This window comes from Caenorhabditis elegans, chromosome X, assembly GCF_000002985.6.
Source record: "Caenorhabditis elegans chromosome X".
In the NCBI taxonomy this organism is placed as follows: domain Eukaryota; kingdom Metazoa; phylum Nematoda; class Chromadorea; order Rhabditida; family Rhabditidae; genus Caenorhabditis; species Caenorhabditis elegans.
In genome coordinates, this window is record NC_003284.9 from 12,216,487 (window position 1) to 12,233,679 (window position 17,193).

At 33.4% G+C, this 17,193-nt stretch overlaps 5 protein-coding genes across 6 annotated transcripts; all 5 read left to right on the forward strand.

Moving 5' to 3' along the window:
• The first annotated feature begins 756 nt into the window (after positions 1 to 756).
• On the forward strand, positions 757 to 2,822 carry C23H4.8 (EGF-like domain-containing protein). The gene is made up of 5 exons (NM_001029252.8): positions 757 to 952; positions 1,003 to 1,116; positions 1,722 to 1,890; positions 2,358 to 2,447; positions 2,544 to 2,822. Exons 1-5 carry the CDS (start codon positions 771 to 773, stop codon positions 2,625 to 2,627), a joined length of 639 nt encoding a protein of 212 aa, NP_001024423.1. The 5' UTR covers positions 757 to 770; the 3' UTR covers positions 2,628 to 2,822.
• Positions 2,823 to 3,173: 351 nt separating this feature from the next.
• cest-8 (Carboxylic ester hydrolase) lies at positions 3,174 to 6,259 on the forward strand. Its single transcript, NM_001373527.2, has 11 exons — positions 3,174 to 3,358; positions 3,401 to 3,498; positions 3,665 to 3,758; positions 3,826 to 4,027; positions 4,449 to 4,572; positions 4,618 to 4,735; positions 4,783 to 4,986; positions 5,139 to 5,280; positions 5,332 to 5,583; positions 5,623 to 5,780; positions 5,915 to 6,259. Exons 1-11 carry the CDS (start codon positions 3,224 to 3,226, stop codon positions 6,203 to 6,205), a joined length of 1,818 nt encoding a protein of 605 aa, NP_001359583.1. The 5' UTR covers positions 3,174 to 3,223; the 3' UTR covers positions 6,206 to 6,259.
• Positions 5,631 to 9,595, forward strand: cest-9.2 (Carboxylic ester hydrolase). The gene is made up of 11 exons (NM_171784.8): positions 5,631 to 6,659; positions 6,708 to 6,805; positions 7,127 to 7,226; positions 7,277 to 7,478; positions 7,603 to 7,726; positions 7,775 to 7,892; positions 7,942 to 8,145; positions 8,231 to 8,372; positions 8,421 to 8,675; positions 8,725 to 8,882; positions 9,152 to 9,595. The coding sequence occupies exons 1-11, from the start codon at positions 6,516 to 6,518 to the stop codon at positions 9,458 to 9,460; spliced, it is 1,854 nt and encodes a 617-aa protein (NP_741910.3). The 5' UTR covers positions 5,631 to 6,515; the 3' UTR covers positions 9,461 to 9,595.
• Positions 9,596 to 9,695: 100 nt separating this feature from the next.
• cest-9.1 (Carboxylesterase type B domain-containing protein) lies at positions 9,696 to 13,533 on the forward strand. The gene is made up of 11 exons (NM_001373528.2): positions 9,696 to 9,881; positions 9,930 to 10,027; positions 10,215 to 10,314; positions 10,363 to 10,564; positions 11,095 to 11,218; positions 11,270 to 11,387; positions 11,435 to 11,638; positions 11,826 to 11,967; positions 12,015 to 12,269; positions 12,325 to 12,482; positions 13,046 to 13,533. Exons 1-11 carry the CDS (start codon positions 9,747 to 9,749, stop codon positions 13,352 to 13,354), a joined length of 1,845 nt encoding a protein of 614 aa, NP_001359584.1. The 5' UTR covers positions 9,696 to 9,746; the 3' UTR covers positions 13,355 to 13,533.
• cest-7 (Carboxylic ester hydrolase) lies at positions 13,465 to 16,636 on the forward strand (the record flags this gene model as incomplete). Of its 2 annotated transcripts, NM_001270258.3 has the most annotated exons (10): positions 13,465 to 13,656; positions 13,738 to 13,835; positions 13,893 to 13,992; positions 14,045 to 14,246; positions 14,293 to 14,534; positions 15,001 to 15,180; positions 15,420 to 15,564; positions 15,738 to 15,992; positions 16,044 to 16,201; positions 16,252 to 16,636. In NM_001270258.3, 10 exons carry the CDS (start codon positions 13,465 to 13,467, stop codon positions 16,498 to 16,500), a joined length of 1,821 nt encoding a protein of 606 aa, NP_001257187.1. The 2 variants fall into 2 exon arrangements, with proteins under 2 accessions (NP_001257187.1, NP_001367204.1); NM_001381116.1 differs by lacking the exons at positions 13,465 to 13,656; positions 13,738 to 13,835; positions 13,893 to 13,992; ... (1 more) ...; positions 14,293 to 14,534; positions 15,001 to 15,180 and having other exon boundaries at positions 15,429 to 15,564; positions 16,252 to 16,500.
• Positions 16,637 to 17,193: the final 557 nt, after the last annotated feature.

Below are 17,193 nucleotides of genomic sequence, written 5' to 3' on the forward strand. Positions count from 1 at the left end.
ACAGCCTGAAATTCAAACTTGCATAGCAGTGATCTGAATCATTTAAACAAATTTTAAGGATATTCAATTATGATATACCCACTAGCAATTGTCAACGTTTAACTAGTTCTTGAAACTTGATTAAATGTTGTTTAAGAGTCAATGTAACGTGACTAATGTTTTTAATTTATCAATGTTTTTTCAATACACAAAATAGTCAGTACAAACAGATAAAATGGTTGTATGAAGATATTTTTTAATAGCAAAAAGAAAAAAAATCAAACTGCCCCCTAGAACAGTAATACTAAAATAGATAAATTGAAAAAATGATTTGATACACAAAAAAATCTAAAATTATGGTGATGTGCTGCATTATAGAAAAAAACAATTTTAAAAATGAACGAATGAAAAGATGATTTTTTTTTCTAATTTTCAAATACATTTTAGCTTGATAATGCTGTGATCTGTGATCTCTTTTTTGTTGTACTTAGAAAAACGCGTTGAATAGGTGCACAATTTTATTTTTCCGGACAAAGATACCAGTAAAAAAGTTTTATAAAGATTAATCCTATACCCATAAAAGATATGAAAATTTTGTACAAAACAATTTAGAAAAAAAAATGAAGCAATTAATAGCTCTCAAAAAACAAATTTTGCAGTTTTATTAAGCGGTTGCATGTTTTTTTGAATAGAAAACAATAATGTCAGATATGAATATTTTCTTTCTAAATTTGATTACTTCTGAATTTTGCCTTTTCCAAGCAGTAAAATTTCCAGATTTTCCAAAAGACATGCGACTAATCATATTAGTATTTGTCGGAACAGTCTTCCTCTTTGAACATGTATCTTCCGAAATTGAAGACAAGCGAGCTGTTGCAGATGAGAATAGTTTGTCAGACGAAACAAAAGCTCATCATCATCATCATCATCATCGAATTCATCGAGGAAAAGTTCATCGGAAACGACAGCCTGTGTAAGTATCAGAAAACTTTTTTGGACAGTTCTTGTAAGTTTAATTTGCAGGTGCTTGAATGGGAAACCAGTAGATGGGGTTTGTGAATGCGAACTTGACTTTGTCGGGAAACATTGTGAAAAGAAGAAGAATTGCCGAACCTATCGTCGGTATAAAAATGGAACGTAAGTTTTAAAGCTTAACATAAAATATTGGACATTCTAATTTCTACAATAAGTGCAAATTCGTTTCTAAACAAAGGGGTTTGTTTGAAAAGTTTCACGTGATTATTGTTTTTTTTTATTTGGATGGTATTATACAGTTTACGAATATTCATTAAAAATAATGAATACACATACTTTTTGTTTGATAATATCCGCGTAGCTACTGTTCCTAAATGTAAACAATTTGGATAGTTTTATTCAAATCGAGAGAATCACAATTTGTGTTAATGGAATACACTTTCAAATTGAACTTCTAAAGACTTAGTAAAATCTTCCTACTATTTCCTAGTTTTTTAATTACTCAAATTTACAGGTCCAATAAAAAACTGAAATGTTAAAAAGTAAAGTTAAAAACCTATATCTATATTTTTTCGTAGCCTGAAAATTTGAAAGTTTCTCAACCTCTGAGCCGTTTGAACAATTGTTTGTGCAACCATTTTCATAGCCTATGAATGTGATAAAACACTGATTTATGACCATTGCAACTTTCATGGGTTTTTTGAAGTTTACCGAAAATAAAATATAAGCTATTCCAAAGATTTTCACTCTTCACATCATTGTTCCAGATGTCCGGATTGTGTGAAGGGGTATCAAGGTGAATACTGCGAGGAAATCGTTTGTTTTAATGGAAAACCGAACACTCATCTAACGGAATGTCAATGTGAAGATCCCTATTCAGGAGCGCATTGCGACGAATTGGAAACGAAAAAGATTTATAGCTATTATAATAGAAAGGTAAGACAGCGGACAAAATTTCTATGTAGATTTTGGGAACAAGGCAGAAAATTTGTGATTTTATGACTTTGTAGTTTTAATTGAGTTAGAAATGTTGAGTCTCGTCAAGTCCGAGTGAAAAATGAAATCAGAAAATGTGAACGTTTTTTTCTTTCAAAGGAACGGTATCAAACGTAATACGTTTTACTTCATCTATATAAGAGAATAGAATAAAAAATTCATTTTTCTCCTCAAAAGGAAAAGTTTTAGAAATAATCTCTAACTTTGGTATGCCTTGTCCCGGTCCAGGTTCGGGTGAGTTATCACGTTTTAAAAACACCGAGAAACACCAAAAAACGTTTTCAAAAAGTTGGCATAAATATTTGTAATTTGTTCAAACAGTGAACAGCACATACCATATCAATTTTAGCTGTTTCGAATAAGGTGTACAAAAAAATTTGTATAAACTCTTAGAAATTATATTTCAGGTGTTTCTTCTTGGTCCACTTGGTGCCATTTCCCTTATCCCAATGTGTGCCATGTACATAATGTGTGAATACTTTGCTAAAAAACGACAAGTAAGTAATACATAAAACAACACAACTTTGTTCGTTTCTTGATGATTTCTCAGTATTTATCTATTTTCTTGTCTAAAGTTAATTGTTTTGTTTCAGGTCAAGAGGGTTGGATTGATGATGGAGGGTCAAAATATTAATGTACAAGATCGGTTATTAGCAAAGCTACTCAACAACATGTAATAGCATTGATATGTGTTTTAGTCGTTTTCAAGATCTTCATGGCTACGAGCTTCTTTTTTTGTTTTTTCTTCAATGACGTCGTCGTTTTTCAGTTTCTTGAAAAACATAATGTTACACTTATTTTTCAGTGTTGATTTTTATTTTGATTGTGAAATGCATAAGCTCTGTTGTTTTTTCATAAACTGTAAGAATACATCATTAAACAAATTAAGTTTCGAATACTGTTAAGCCGTTTGATTCATTTAATATCATCCTCAATGTTCACAGGTGCACAAAGAGGTCAAATTATGAAAGTATGAACGTTCAATGGCAAGTGTTCTAACGTGTTTTTCCACGGTGAATTTTGGTTATATTATACTATTATATTATGACAACAGTTCAGTTTTTGAATTATTTACTGTCATAATCCACTTTTTATTTTTTCATTTTGCATCATTTCAATGCTGCAGGACTTTTCAATCTTGATTCGATCTTTTAATTTTGAGTTTACACCTACTTTCTCTCAATATTAGACTATTTGTTTTCTTGCTTTTCAGGCAATCCTTATCAGTGATTCAAACCACTGGGAAAATATCATCATATTATTGTGTTTTCCAATGCTAGTTTCAATATTATTACTATGTTCTCTATTGTATGAATTTCAAACTTTGAAAATAATAAATACAAGCTATGGCAAACTTCGTGGAATGGCTGAATGGTCAGATGATGCAAATCACAAGTTTACTTTCAAAGTAAGTTGTAATTGAAACGAAGACCATGCCATGCAGTTCCAGAGTGTTCCGTTTGCAAAGCCACCAATTGGAAATTTGCGGTTTGCGCCTCCACAAAAACTTGATCATTGGGACGGTATTTTAGATGCTTCAGTGTATAGGTAATGCATTTTAAGAAGTCAAAATTCGTTTGCTGAAAATAATTTTTCAAAGGCCTTCATGGAATACGGCGTAATTTTTCTGTTACTTTTCTCATTAAATTTGTTTAATTTGCCTATTTCATTTTAGCTGACAAACTATTCGAATGTTTTATTTTCATGGTTTCAGTGCCGCTTGTATGAGCAACTCAACACTAACAACTCAGTCATACGTCAACGAAGATTGTCTGTACATCAATATCTTCACTAGTGAAAAGTGCTTGGTAATTAGTTATCCTTTCAATTAAAATCAGGTTTTGGAACAGGAAAAACTTTTTTTCATACTTTTAGAAGTCCAAGTGTTCAGTGATCGTATATTTTCATGGTGGTGCTTACAATACAGAATCAGCTACAATGTTCTCGGACAGATTCATTTTAGATAGATATGTTCACGAGGATGTGATCTTTGTAATACCTGCAGTTAGATTGGGAGTTTTTGGACAACTATACTTTGGACCAAATGCCTACCTTACTGAAAATCTATTCATGTTTGGTGAGATTCATTTTTGAGAAACAGCGTTCGGCTATTGCACTTCTGTTTTCAATTATAGTAAACAAACAAAAATGAAAATATTTAAACTAAAAAGGTAAAGGTGAAAGTTGTCCGTTTGGTTCAACCAAAGCCTCCTGCGGACAAGAGATTTATCAGGGTCACTGGTGGCGTTTGTATCTTTTCTAGTCTGAATTTAAGCGGTACCGGGACTAGCGGTATGGCCGATTTACCTTTCGTGAACCAAATTCACTACCCACTTTCCGAGCCGGCTGGGTGAGCCTTTGGGGTGAGGTGGGATTGAACTCGCGACCTCTTGGGTAACAGTGCTACACCACTACCATTTAGCCACCCGTGCCCTTTAACATATGTATTTGATCGTTTTGCGAGATCATTATTTTTTAACAAAATTTTTTCATTTAAGATGCCATTCTTGCACTAGATTTTGTACACAACGAGATATCCAATTTTGGTGGTGACCCAGAGAAAGTGACAATCATGGGGCATTCTTCAGGCGGAACACTTGTTGAAGCGTTGGGATTTTCGAGGTATTAAGGTTCTTAATTTTTGGCTTCAATAAATAATTTTTTCAGCATGGTTGACCCTGAGTTGAAGTTATTTCAACAAATGATAATGTTGAGTAGTACTGGAATGTTTGGATTTGACGATTTAGTGATAGACAACTCATTTACAATTGTTGAAAAGCTTGGTGTAACTGTGAAAAATGCCGACTATTGCGAAGAAATCAATATTTTCAGTGTTTCAATGGTACGAAAGAAGAACGAAACACTGTGAATGTTGCTGAAACACTTGACTGCATGAGACATATTGATGGTTATGAAATTTTGAGAGTACAACAAAAAATGGAACTAATGGACCAGTTGTCTTTCAAATATCTTTTAAGGGGAGCACCGTTTATGTTGTTGAATGGAAATATTGCAGACCTGAAGAAAAATACATCGGTAAGTTCGAGAAAAGAAAAATAAAGGTAGTTTTGGTTGACTTGATTATCAATAATTTAAATTTAACAAAACAAACTAAATATTGAAAGTCTTTTTTTTTCAAAATTTTGGTTTTATTTCGATTCTAAATTTTGAAAGCAAGCTACTTTCAGCCACGGAATGCAATTTTTGGAACAACTGAACATGAGTTCTTTGACGTGACGGAGAAATATCTTTATATCACAGTAACTTTCTTAGATTATGAAAATCCAGTTGCTGTCGCTCGAAACTATGACGGACGGCTGATGAAAAACAGTAATCATACATTTTAAAAGTTTACAATGCATTCTGACTGCTTTTTTTTAGTGGAAACTATGATAACTGGAGATTCTGCGGCAATATTTGTTTCTACTGCCACCTGCGCTGCAGCAATGGCCAATGCAGGAGCTGATGTTTTCCTTTTTGAAACTCGTCAATCATACAGTGTTCATGTTTCTGACATGCAATACTTCATTGGCAATCATTGTGCACATAACCGTACAATCGATATAGACATTCTGGATAGTTTTTACTCGAAACTGCTCACGAACTTTACAAAACATGGAAAACCGTCTCCAGGTAATATACAGTGTTTATTTTCAATATTCTAATTTTCAGGGTGGGACCCTGTGGATCCTGGAAGAATGAATTATTTGGAGCTGAAAGTTGATTCTAAAGCAAGGAGCGGCCCAGTTATGCTTGAAGGTTATCATGCCAAAGATGTGTCCTTTTGGGTTGGAGAAATGACAGAGTTTGATCAAAACGTGTCAAAAATGGTATGAAATAGTCACGTTAAAAATTTTCTTGAAGCAAGAGCTAAATTATTTACTCAAAGCCTATGTATAGAATGTTGCATACTGATTATCTAACAACCAATTTACAAGTGTACCTGTAGAATTTTTCGTTTTAGCGACATTCCGAAGGACTGCCACCAGAAAGACAAGATACAAAATCACAACGACAATATTGGAACTTTATTGTATACCAGAATTTTGATGCGAAAAATCAACAGAAACTAGTCGATAGCACTCACTTCATAATAAACACTACAGATCAAGCCATTATATTTAGAACTGACATTTCGATTCTTTATCAGTGGTGGTTTTATTTAATAATAGCAGTTTGTGCAATGACTATTGGCTTAGTCATATTATCTTTCAAAAAATCAAGAAATGGCGAGATCACTCCTTTATTAAGTTAAAAACAACTGTCAATATGTAAATAAAGCTATATACGTGCCGTGTTATAAGTTCACAGCTGAAATTGTAAATTTGAAAAATTTTTAATTACATGAAAATCAATCAGAATCGGCGTATCTCAAACACTTATAACTCTAATATCGTCAATTACTAGACAAAATGTTAATGTTTTTGAGTTAGTAAAGATAACCCGCGTGTTTTCTGTCTACCACTATACGTTTTATCAGTCAGTATTGTGCTTTCAAGACCACTGCCTTTCAATCAGTTTTTCAAACATCAATGAAAACATTATTATATTTGTTGTAAACGAAAATGTCTTTAAAAAAGTTTATACTGTTCAAACTAATTTTGTTGTTTCCTGATATACAAAGTTTGAAAGTAATAGAAACAAGTTATGGAAGAGTACGTGGAATAACGGAATGGTCAGATGACAATAATCACAAGTATATGTTTAAAGTGAGTTAGATTGAAGAACATTTGGAAGAAAACTGCTTTGTTTTTCAGAGTGTACCGTTTGCCAAGCCGCCAATAGGAAAGTTGCGATTTGCACCTCCACAGTATCCGGATTCATGGAGCGGTGTTCTCGATGCATCAAAGTATAGGTAATGAACATTGAGAATATTGAAAATGAGAAATATAATAGAAACCACAATGCAATAAAATTCGAACTATTTTATTCAAGCTTATGAAACTATTTAAGAAAACATATCATAAGGGTTCATACAATGTTTTGAATCATTCAAAAACTCAATCTAGAAAGATATATCACTTGCCACAAATTTATAACTGTCATCCTCAATAAAAAAAACTGTTTCGGCCGTTTAATGATGTTGGGACCAATGACCCAGAAACAAAAAAAAACAGAAACTCTCACATGTATTTCGCTCCAAACAAAGGTGAATTTAAAATTTATTGTTTTCCAGTCCTGCGTGCTTGAGCAACTCATCGACAACTAGCACTCCACAAGAACACGTCAGCGAAGATTGTCTGTACATAAATATTTTCACTAGCGAAAAATGTTTGGTATTTTTCAACTGAAACTTTAAAATTGATGTTATTGTATTCCAATTCAGAGGTCTAAATGTGCTGTTATAGTCTATTTTCATGGTGGCGCATACAATGGAGACTCTGCTACAATGTTTCCGGACAATTTCATATTGGAGAGATACGTTGCGGAAGACGTAATTTTAGCAATTCCTGGAGTTCGATTAGGAGTGTTTGGACAGTTATATTTTGGTCCAAGTGCTCTTCTAACTGAGAATCTTTTCATGTTTGGTGAGAAAACAACACAATTTTGTTTTTATTCTAAATCATGATGGAAAATTGTTTTTTTTTAAATATTAATAGAAAGATTTAATAAAATGCGAAAATATAAGAAGCAATAATTTAAAGTTTACAGACGCGGTTCAAGCGCTTGACTTTGTTCACAACGAAATACCAAACTTTGGTGGTGACCCAAAACAAGTGACCATCATGGGACACTCTTCAGGCGGAACACTTGTAGAAGCCTTGGGATTTTCAAAGTACCAAATTTTGAGTTGCTTGGCTGCAGAAAACATTTTATTTTTCAGTTCTGTTGACCCAGACTTGAAGTTGTTCCAGCAAATTATCGTTTTAAGTGGCACAGGGATGTTTGGATTTTACGACTTGCTGGTTGACAACTCGTTTATTATTTCTGAAAAATTAGGGGTGAACAAACTGAAATATGTTTTGTTGAATAAATCGAACTTCGTTTCAGTGTTTCAACGGCACACAGGAAGAGCGCACCGACGCAAATATTGCTGAAATTCTTGAATGCATGAGACAAATTGATGGCCATGAAATAGTAGGAATGCAAAAACATATGGAAGATGTTTACAAGTTGACTTTTAAGAGTCTTTTGAGAGGAGCACCATTCATGGAATTGAATGGGAAAATTGAAAAGTTCAGAAATTCAACATCGGTAAGCTTGAAAATCAGAATAAGCAAGTAATAAAATTAGGAAGATAATTATAAACATTTTCAAGGTCATAAAAATTTGTTTCCAGCCAAGAAATGCAATCTTTGGAACGACAGAATATGAGTTTCGCAACGAAGTGGAGAGATATCTCTATATCACAACAACATTTTTAGATTTTGAAAATCCAGTAGCAGTTGCTCAACATTTTGACGATGAGCTGATGCAGAACAGTAAGCCCAGATTTAGAATGTGTTCACGTAATTTTTGAAAAAGTTCAGTGGATACCATGATCAATGGAGATGCCGTATCAATATTCGTATCAGCTGCAGCTTTTTCTTCAGCAATGGCTAATGCGGGTGCAGACGTTTACCTTTTCGAGACCCGACAATGGCCCTACAGTTTTCACGTTTCTGATATGCAATACTTTATTGGCATTCATAGAGAAGTTTTGCACACTCATGATATGGATATTTTGGATAGTTTCTATTCGAAGCTGCTGGTCAATTTCACTAAAACAGGAGCGCCATCTCCTGGTAATTTTCTTGTAGGTGTACATTTTTCAATTACATAAAATTATTATAGAATGGAACTCCCTGGAACCAGAAAAGATGAACTATTTGGAATTGAGAGTTGATACCAGAAATGGCAAAGGTCCAGTAATGCTTGAAGGCTATCACGATAAAGAAGTTTCTTTCTGGTACGGAGATATGATGGACTATGACAGGAACATCACGAAAATGGTAAAATTCAATAAAAATCATGTTTCGTTCATTAATGACAAACTCAAGTAAAGTAACTATGAATATAATTCGAAATTTAGAAAAATTAATTTAAGTTCCATGACTTGCACTTACATAAATACTAAAAGAAAAACAATTTAGAAATCATCAAGCTTTGTTTATAAACTGTTCTTAAAAATTTTTTAATTAAAACTTTTCGAGCTAAAAAAAGTAGTGAACTGGTTATTAAATTTTTTCATTACTTAGATTTTGTAACAATTATTTTTCAGAGACAATCTAAAGGGTTACCACGTGAAAACCAAGGTGTAGAATCACAGTTGAAATACTGGAGCTCCATAGTTGAACCAAGAACTACTGCACACGCAAACAATGCGACTCAAGAAAACATTTCTACAAGCACCAATGTCCTATTCACCTCCACAGCTCAATACATATCGCGAGAATTCAAAAATAGTACACCAATTCTTCAACAATGGTGGTTCTACTTGATTATAGCTTTAGTTGTTATGATTTTTGTATTGATTTTTATTTCCCTTCGGAAACCAAGACGAGAAGAAGAAGTTCCTTTATTGAGTTAGAAAATTAAAGTTAATTTCTTGAACGTACGGTGAATATAACTATTTTTTATTATTTATTTATTTTTGAATATTGTTTCACAACAGAGTGAAACTTTTCAACGTTTTGATTGTAATAAAAAATTTTATAAAATTCAATACTCGTTTGGCTATAATCAATACTTCTTGTTTTATATTCAAATGGTCACAATTACAGCACTATCAATTTCTGCAAGACAAAAGGCATTTTATCAGAAGTGCAAACCCCAATAAGTTTATCATTTAGTTGTTGACATTTTTGTCGAGGACAATGTTTATACATTTGTTTTTATTGATTTTGTTTATTCCTCAATTTCAAAGTTTGAAAGTTATCCAAACTAGTTATGGAAAATTACGTGGAATTACTGTATGGTCCAATGACAAAAATCATCGATATATGTTTAAAGTGAGTTGGGTGATTCAAAGTGTATCCTACAAATGGAGAATATTTTAGAGTGTTCCATTCGCAAAGCCGCCAGTAGGTAATTTGAGGTTTGCGAAGCCTCAGAATCCGGAATCGTGGAGCGGTATTCTGGATGCATCGAAATATAGGTAGTCATAGTTTTTCAGAGTTCGAGAAATTAAAAAAATAAAGGTCATCTGAAGCAATTGATCTGTATAACATCGGAAACTACAAAATTCTCTAGGGGGTAAAGCTTTAAAATTGAGCACGCAGTTTTTACCCAAAACAATATGGCTTCTTATTTTTGAGTTGAAACAATTATTTGTGGTTTTTCAGTCCAGCATGCATGAGCAATTCTTCTTCAACCAGCACACCGCAAAAACACTACAGCGAAGATTGCCTCTACATAAATATTTTCACCAGTGAAAAATGTTTGGTAAACCTCCATTGAATCCGAATAGTTTTATCGATATTCTAATTTCAGAATTCCAAGTGTCCTGTAATCGTGTACTTTCATGGTGGTGCATACAATTTAGACTCAGCAATAATGTTCAATGATACATTTATTTTGGATAGATATGCTGCGGAAGACGTGGTTTTCGTAATTCCAGCCGTTCGGTTAGGAGTGTTTGGACAGTTGTATTTTGGTCCGAGTGACCTTCTTTCTGAGAATTTATTCCTGTATGGTAAGCATAAAGACTATTTAAACTGAAGAATTTAAATTTTAAACGAAAAACCGTTACCACGTCATGCTTAAAACTTATACATATGTAGGGCTGTGCAACCGGACGTCCGGCCGTCCGAACCGGACGATCATCGTCCGGTTTTAGAAAAAAAAACCCGTTTTTAGAACTTTGAAATTTTTCCGAGAAGTATGTTTTCACAATTTCCGAGATTGGCCACTCGCTATACTTCATCATAGAATTTTATAATGAGTGGCCAAACTCGGAAATTGTCGGCCGCCGTGAAAACATACCTCTCGGAAAATTTTCAAAGTTCTAAAAACTGGTTTTTTTTTCTAAAACCGGACGATGATCGTCCGGTTCTGACGACCGGACGTCCGGTTGCACAGCCCTATACACATATGTTTGAAAAACGCCTGGAATCTTGAAAAAGAAAAGCGGGCATCAGATCAACCAGTTGTAGAATAATTTTTCTGAGTTAAAAACATTATTTAAAAAAACAACGACAACACATTTAATTTTTACATATTCAGACGCTGTTCAAGCATTAAGTTTTGTTCACAGTGAGATAAACTATTTTGGCGGCGATTCGAAACGTGTAACTGCAATGGGACACTCATCTGGCGGCACTATTGTGGATGCATTGGGATTTTCAAAGTTTAACGCTTTTTCGAAATATCACGTTGTTATAATGAATTATTTTTACAGACTCATCGATCCAGGTGTCAAACTATTTCAACAGATGATAGTGTTGAGTGCTACAGGAATGTTTGGATTTTATGACATGGTGGTTGATAATTCGTTCGCCATTGTTGAGAAGTTTGGGGTGATTAACGTTGATCCATAATTCCATCTAATTCATTCGTATTTCAGTGTTACAATGGAACAAAGGACGACCGCCCAAATGCAAATATTGCAGAAATGCTGGATTGCATGAGACAAATTGATGGACGCGAAATGTTACTTATGCAGCGGCATATGGAAGAAGTGGATGATCGAGATTTTAGAAGCGTTCTGAGAGGTGCCCCATTTTTGGAGTCGAATGGGAAAATTGCAGACCTCAAAAAATCCCCGCCGGTAAATCTAAAAATATGCAAAAATTTTTGTCAAAAAAGAAAACCGATTAATCTTTTGTTAACTTAATTTACCTTAATTTGGTCTTAGTACCGTTTACGATTCTATTTTAAATCACTACAATATGCAACCTTGAGTTGGTCTCTGGGATTTATTTTTTTTACTTTCTTTCCAATTGGTTAAATTTCAGTCACGAAACCTACTATATGGAACGACAGAGCATGAATTTCGCAATGTTGACCACATGAATCCCTACATTTCTGGAATCTTTTTAGATTTTGACAACCCAGTTGCAGTTGCGAGATACTACGACGAACAGCTCATGGCAAATTGTAAGTAAAATCTTCACACGTGAAACTTTTATACTAAACGTATTTAGTGGAAACTATGATAAATGGAGATGCAGCTGCAATTTTCATATGTGCTTCAACATTTTCGACTGCAATGGCAAATACTGGAGCTGATGTGTATCTTTTTGAAACCCGACAAAAACCGTATAGTTTCCATGTATCTGATATGCAATATTTTGTTGGGATTCATCGAGAAATTTATCATAGACCTGACATGGATATTTTGGATACTTTTTATTCTAAACTGCTCGTGAATTTTACAAAAATGGGAGTGCCATCTCCAGGTGACTACAAAATTATTTATAGATGTCTTTGTTTAAATAAAACCCAAATTTGCAGAATGGGCACCACTTGACCCCGAAAGAATGAACTATCTAGAGCTAAAGGTAGATTCTGACATGAAAGAAGGACCAGTTATGCTTGAAGGTTTTCACGAAAAAGAAATGGAACTGTGGTTTGGAGAAATGATGGAATTTGACAGAAATGTTACAAAAATAGTGAGAATTTTAATTTTTTTTGAAGTCAAATTTGCGTTGAAAACTTCTAAAAGTGCTAAAAATCAGATGTGTAAATTTCTCGATATCGGAAAACTTGGCAAATATGTATATTTTTTTTCATATTTTTCGGCACGTCAAATCGCAAATTTTTTGAAATTCGTTTTAACACAGGAAATTGCAAAGTGTATACGGCTAAGTTTTGTTTAATGTGCATGTAGAATTCTTGATTTAAAAAATATGAAACGAACACTGTTATTGTATTTGACTTTTTGTATTTGACTTTTTGAAAAAAATATATTATTTTTGTTTCACTTGTTTCGAAATTGTAGCATGTGTGACCAATTTCATACCTTTCCGAGGTCGGCAAATTCGGTACGTCCATGTTTTTGGAATTTGCGTGCTGGAATAAATCGGCAAGTTTTCAGCTAATTCTGCATATTATTTGAAAATATGTTCAGCCGTGATAATCTCGCGATGTGTGAAAAGCTTATGTTATTTTAAAACAAGCAGTTCAAAAATAATGATTGGCCATTTCAAAGCCTTTAAAATAAATTTGGTTTCAGAGACAATCACAAGGTTTGCCTCCGGAACATCTTGACATAGAGACGCAACTTAAGTACTGGGAAACGACTAATAAACCTGAAATCCTTACAAAAACTACTAAGGGATTTACATCAATCCATCAGGATAACAATAGTAACACCGTAACTACTACAGCTTCAGCACAATCTTCATTACTAAAAAATGGCTCTTCAATTTTGAAACAATGGTGGTTTTATTTAATTATATTTTTGATGATATTATTAGTTGTGTTGATTGTTATTTGTCTCCGAAAACCAAAGAGAGAAGAGGAACTTCCTTTATTGAGTTAGATAACGGTTTGAACATTGAAATAAAGTTTTTGTGTCTAGACGAATAGAGTCAATCGATTAAAACACAGCTTTTACCAAACCCAGACAAATCAGACAAATAAAACTTATCAATGCGCACATTTTTATCAACTCATCTTCAACTTGTCAGTGCTATTCAGTTTAAAAAAATGAAAATATTTTTCTATACACTTGCTCTGTTGGCATTGAGTGTGAAAAGCTTTAAAGTTTTGAACACAAATTATGGAAAAGTTCGAGGAATCACTGATTTTAGTGATAAGAGGAATCATAAATATATATTCAAGGTAAGTTTCAAGATGCATATGATATTCGAAAATGAGCTTGAACAGAATTTTAAAAAAACATTGATTCTAAAATGTTTTCAGGGCATTCCATTTGCTAAACCTCCTTTAGGATTATTAAGATTTGCCCTTCCTGAAGAGCCAAACACATGGAATGGTGTTTTGGATGGTTCGAAATACAGGTGTTTTTAAAATTCGAAGAATTTATTTAACTTTCATTTATCTGAACTAAATTTCAGCGCCGCATGTTTGAGTAACTCGAGTCTAGCTTCTGCGCAACAAGAAAACATCAGCGAAGACTGTCTATACATCAATATTTTTACAAGCGAGTACTGCCTGGTGATAAGAACTGCTTCAAATGACAGCCAGTTCAACGTCGGGGTTTTTACAGGCTCACAAATGTCCAGTATTAGTTTATTATCATGGAGGATCATTCAATTTAGACTCGGCAACAATGTTTCCCGATAAATTCATATTGGAAAGATACGTAGATAGCGGAATTGTTTTTGCGATACCCGCTTATCGCTTGGGAGTTTTTGGGCAATTTTATTTGGGTGAACAGGGAATAGTACCAGCAAATTTATTAATACACGGTAATAATATACAGGAAGTCGTGATGTCTAAAAAAGATTTTTTAAGATTGCATCAGATCGTTAAACTTTGTACACGACAATATTGCTAGTTTTGGAGGTGACCCCAATTACGTCACTCTTATGGGCCATTCATCAGGAGGACAGCTGGTGAATGCAATGGGGTTCTCAAATCAAATAGACCCAGAAAAAAAGTTATTTCAACAGTTTATAGTGCTGAGCTCAATTGGAATGTATGGATTTGAAGATCTCCAAATCGGAAATTCATATGAAATTGCACGAAGGCATAATGTATGTTGGTTCTTATAAGATAAAACTATATTTCTTTGAAACCTGGTTATAGTTCACTACATTAGTGAATTGAAACCAAAGGTCTCTCTCTCTCTCTCAAATAACCTAAAAATATAGTTGGAGTTATTTTTTGAACCAATACTACACAAAACGTTTGAGAAGTAGTGACTAAAAACTTTAAGAAAATACAGCCGGAGGCAACAATGCACCAGTCGGTACCCCAAACAAAAATTGTACTGGTGGAAATTATCTGATAATGAGTGGTCGTGCCGGCAGACTTTTTTTTCGTGAAGGCATTGTATAATTCGCTGATATAAACCATATCAAATTATTCAGTTTTTTTGTCAGCACCGAGAGTTTGTGAAACGGAATAATGAACTTTCAAATGTCACTTCAAACTTTTAAAATTGAAATTCGGACAAACTTATAATCTCCTTGATACGTTTGGTGTAATTCTTCATTTCAGTGCACATCTGAAAACAGCCAAGAAATTGTTGACTGCATGCGAAATATTGATGCTTTACAACTATTACAAACTCAAACGGTAATGGACGACGTTGATCTATTATTTTTCAAAGCAATTATTAGAGCTCCACCGTTAATGGATGTAAAACAAAAGCTATCCGAGTTTAAAGAGAATGTAACGGTAAGTCTCATTACCAGCGATATACCGTATTTCTTATGAACTTAAAATTGTATTGTTTTGTTATTATTTGCTAGCCATTACTAAAGACTATAGATATAAATGTTTTGGTAGGTTTTCGATATTGAGTTTTCTTACTGAATGCATTCATTTATTATTTGTTTACACATTTCAGTTCAGCTTCAATAGAATTTTATGAAGCGGGAGAAAAACTATGATGAATTAAAAAACTTTAATTTAAGGCAAGAAACATGCTGTGTGGAGTTACCGATAACGAATTTACCATATTCAAGTATCCGGATGGGTATTACATTAGTGCGACTTTCTTAGATTTTGAAAATCCTGTGGACACTGTGAATGTATATAGGAACAAGTTCACAAATATCAGTAAGTCTGACAATTTCTGATAAGATGATTTACGGATTCGTGAATTTGATGAGAGGTGTTTTATTTTTTTGTATTTCTAACAAGCCCAAAAATTTAAGGAAAATTGCAATTCACGTTTTTCAGATTAAGGGGTAAGTTCCTGAATAATGTTTTTTTTTTAATTTTTATTTTAGCCCCAACATTTGTGAACAGTGACTCTTCTGCTGTATTTGTTTCCGCTGCAACATATTCTGAAGCTCTAACGAATGCTGGAGGAAACGTGTACCTATTTGAATCTCGTCAAAAACCTTTCAGCATGCATGTGACGGATATGCAGTATTTTATCGGCATTCATCGGGAAAAAAACCATACCACTGATATGGATATTTTAGATTCATTTTATTCAAAACTGCTTGTCAATTTTACAAAATTTGGTTCACCGTCTCCAAGTAGACTTTTTCAATGTATATATCTGGAATTTTATGTAAATTTTATTGCAGACTGGGAAAAATATGACCCTTCTAAGATGAATTTCATGGCTATGGAGATCGACACAGAGCAAGGAATTGAGCCAAAAATGGAAAACGGTTTTCATGAAGAGTTGGTCAATTTCTGGTTGATTAACATGATGCAGATTGATAGAAATATTATAGAAATGGTTTGAGTTTTCAAAATAGATACAAGTGTAATACCTACAATTTTATGCAGAAATTAAATGGGGAGTATAACTCGTTTGATGGACGTGCCCAATTAACTACTAAACATATTGGTGTTCCAACTTCATTGCCAATTATTTATGCTCCTGCTGTATCGGATCCTGAAAATCTTGAACTAATATCTGTGTTGAATCAATGGTGGTTTTATGTTTCTATTTTATTACTTTTTGTCATAGTTAGTGTATTATTTATTGTGTGTAAAAAAGCAGTTAATGTTAAACGCCAACCTCTTCTTGTGTAATACATTTTCGTTTGTTAGTATTTCCCTGGATCATATTTAACAGTGACACGTGTGATTTTTGTTGCAAAAATAGACGTTGAACCGAATGAATCAAATAATGATTAAGTTTTAAACAAGTATGTATCAAATCTTGATTTTCATAGTGCATAATAAAACACTCATTGTTTCTCATATTTCATTGGCCATTGTTTCAGTCATCATATTTTTGGAACAGGTGTGCAGCATGGTGTGAATGATCTGAAATAACACTATGTTTCCCCCTCATTAGTCTTAATGCTCACGCTCAATTTTAATGAGCGGCCGACATAATTGCAGAAAATTCAGAGCAATTATGTTGTAAACAAAAAGTATCGTAAAGTAGTTATAAGTATCTCTTCTTATCGCAAAATATTTTTGTATAAATATTCGAATTTTTTAAAAATAATTTTTCAGAAAGTACTTTCTGAGGCGTTTTAAAATCATGTCGAAACAAATTTCTTGCTACTAAAAATTTGTATTTCTTTTATTTTTTATACTTTTCTTGAAACCATTTCTTTAAATTCTCAATTGTTCTTGTTTTGCAGTTATCCAAGTTCATGTAAAAATGTACACCGGAATATCTTTTTGTCGCCTAGCAAAGAAAATGTGGTGAGAGTTGGAAATACATCGTACATAGTCCTTCCCACCCACTCGACGCGGTTTGTCATATAATAC

Coding starts and splice junctions, on each gene's coding strand:
- C23H4.8 (NM_001029252.8), top strand. CDS start 771: ATGCGACTAATCATATTAGTATTTGTCGGAACAGTCTTCCTCTTTGAA. Junction 1,117..1,721: donor CGTCGGTATAAAAATGGAAC/GTAAGTTTTAAA, acceptor TCATTGTTCCAG/ATGTCCGGATTGTGTGAAGG. Junction 1,891..2,357: donor ATAGCTATTATAATAGAAAG/GTAAGACAGCGG, acceptor ATTATATTTCAG/GTGTTTCTTCTTGGTCCACT.
- cest-8 (NM_001373527.2), top strand. CDS start 3,224: ATGCTAGTTTCAATATTATTACTATGTTCTCTATTGTATGAATTTCAA. Junction 3,499..3,664: donor TTAGATGCTTCAGTGTATAG/GTAATGCATTTT, acceptor TCATGGTTTCAG/TGCCGCTTGTATGAGCAACT. Junction 4,573..4,617: donor GAAGCGTTGGGATTTTCGAG/GTATTAAGGTTC, acceptor TAATTTTTTCAG/CATGGTTGACCCTGAGTTGA.
- cest-9.2 (NM_171784.8), top strand. CDS start 6,516: ATGTCTTTAAAAAAGTTTATACTGTTCAAACTAATTTTGTTGTTTCCT. Junction 7,479..7,602: donor TGAGAATCTTTTCATGTTTG/GTGAGAAAACAA, acceptor TAAAGTTTACAG/ACGCGGTTCAAGCGCTTGAC. Junction 8,146..8,230: donor AGTTCAGAAATTCAACATCG/GTAAGCTTGAAA, acceptor ATTTGTTTCCAG/CCAAGAAATGCAATCTTTGG.
- cest-9.1 (NM_001373528.2), top strand. CDS start 9,747: ATGTTTATACATTTGTTTTTATTGATTTTGTTTATTCCTCAATTTCAA. Junction 11,968..12,014: donor CGAACAGCTCATGGCAAATT/GTAAGTAAAATC, acceptor AAACGTATTTAG/TGGAAACTATGATAAATGGA. Junction 12,270..12,324: donor AATGGGAGTGCCATCTCCAG/GTGACTACAAAA, acceptor CCAAATTTGCAG/AATGGGCACCACTTGACCCC.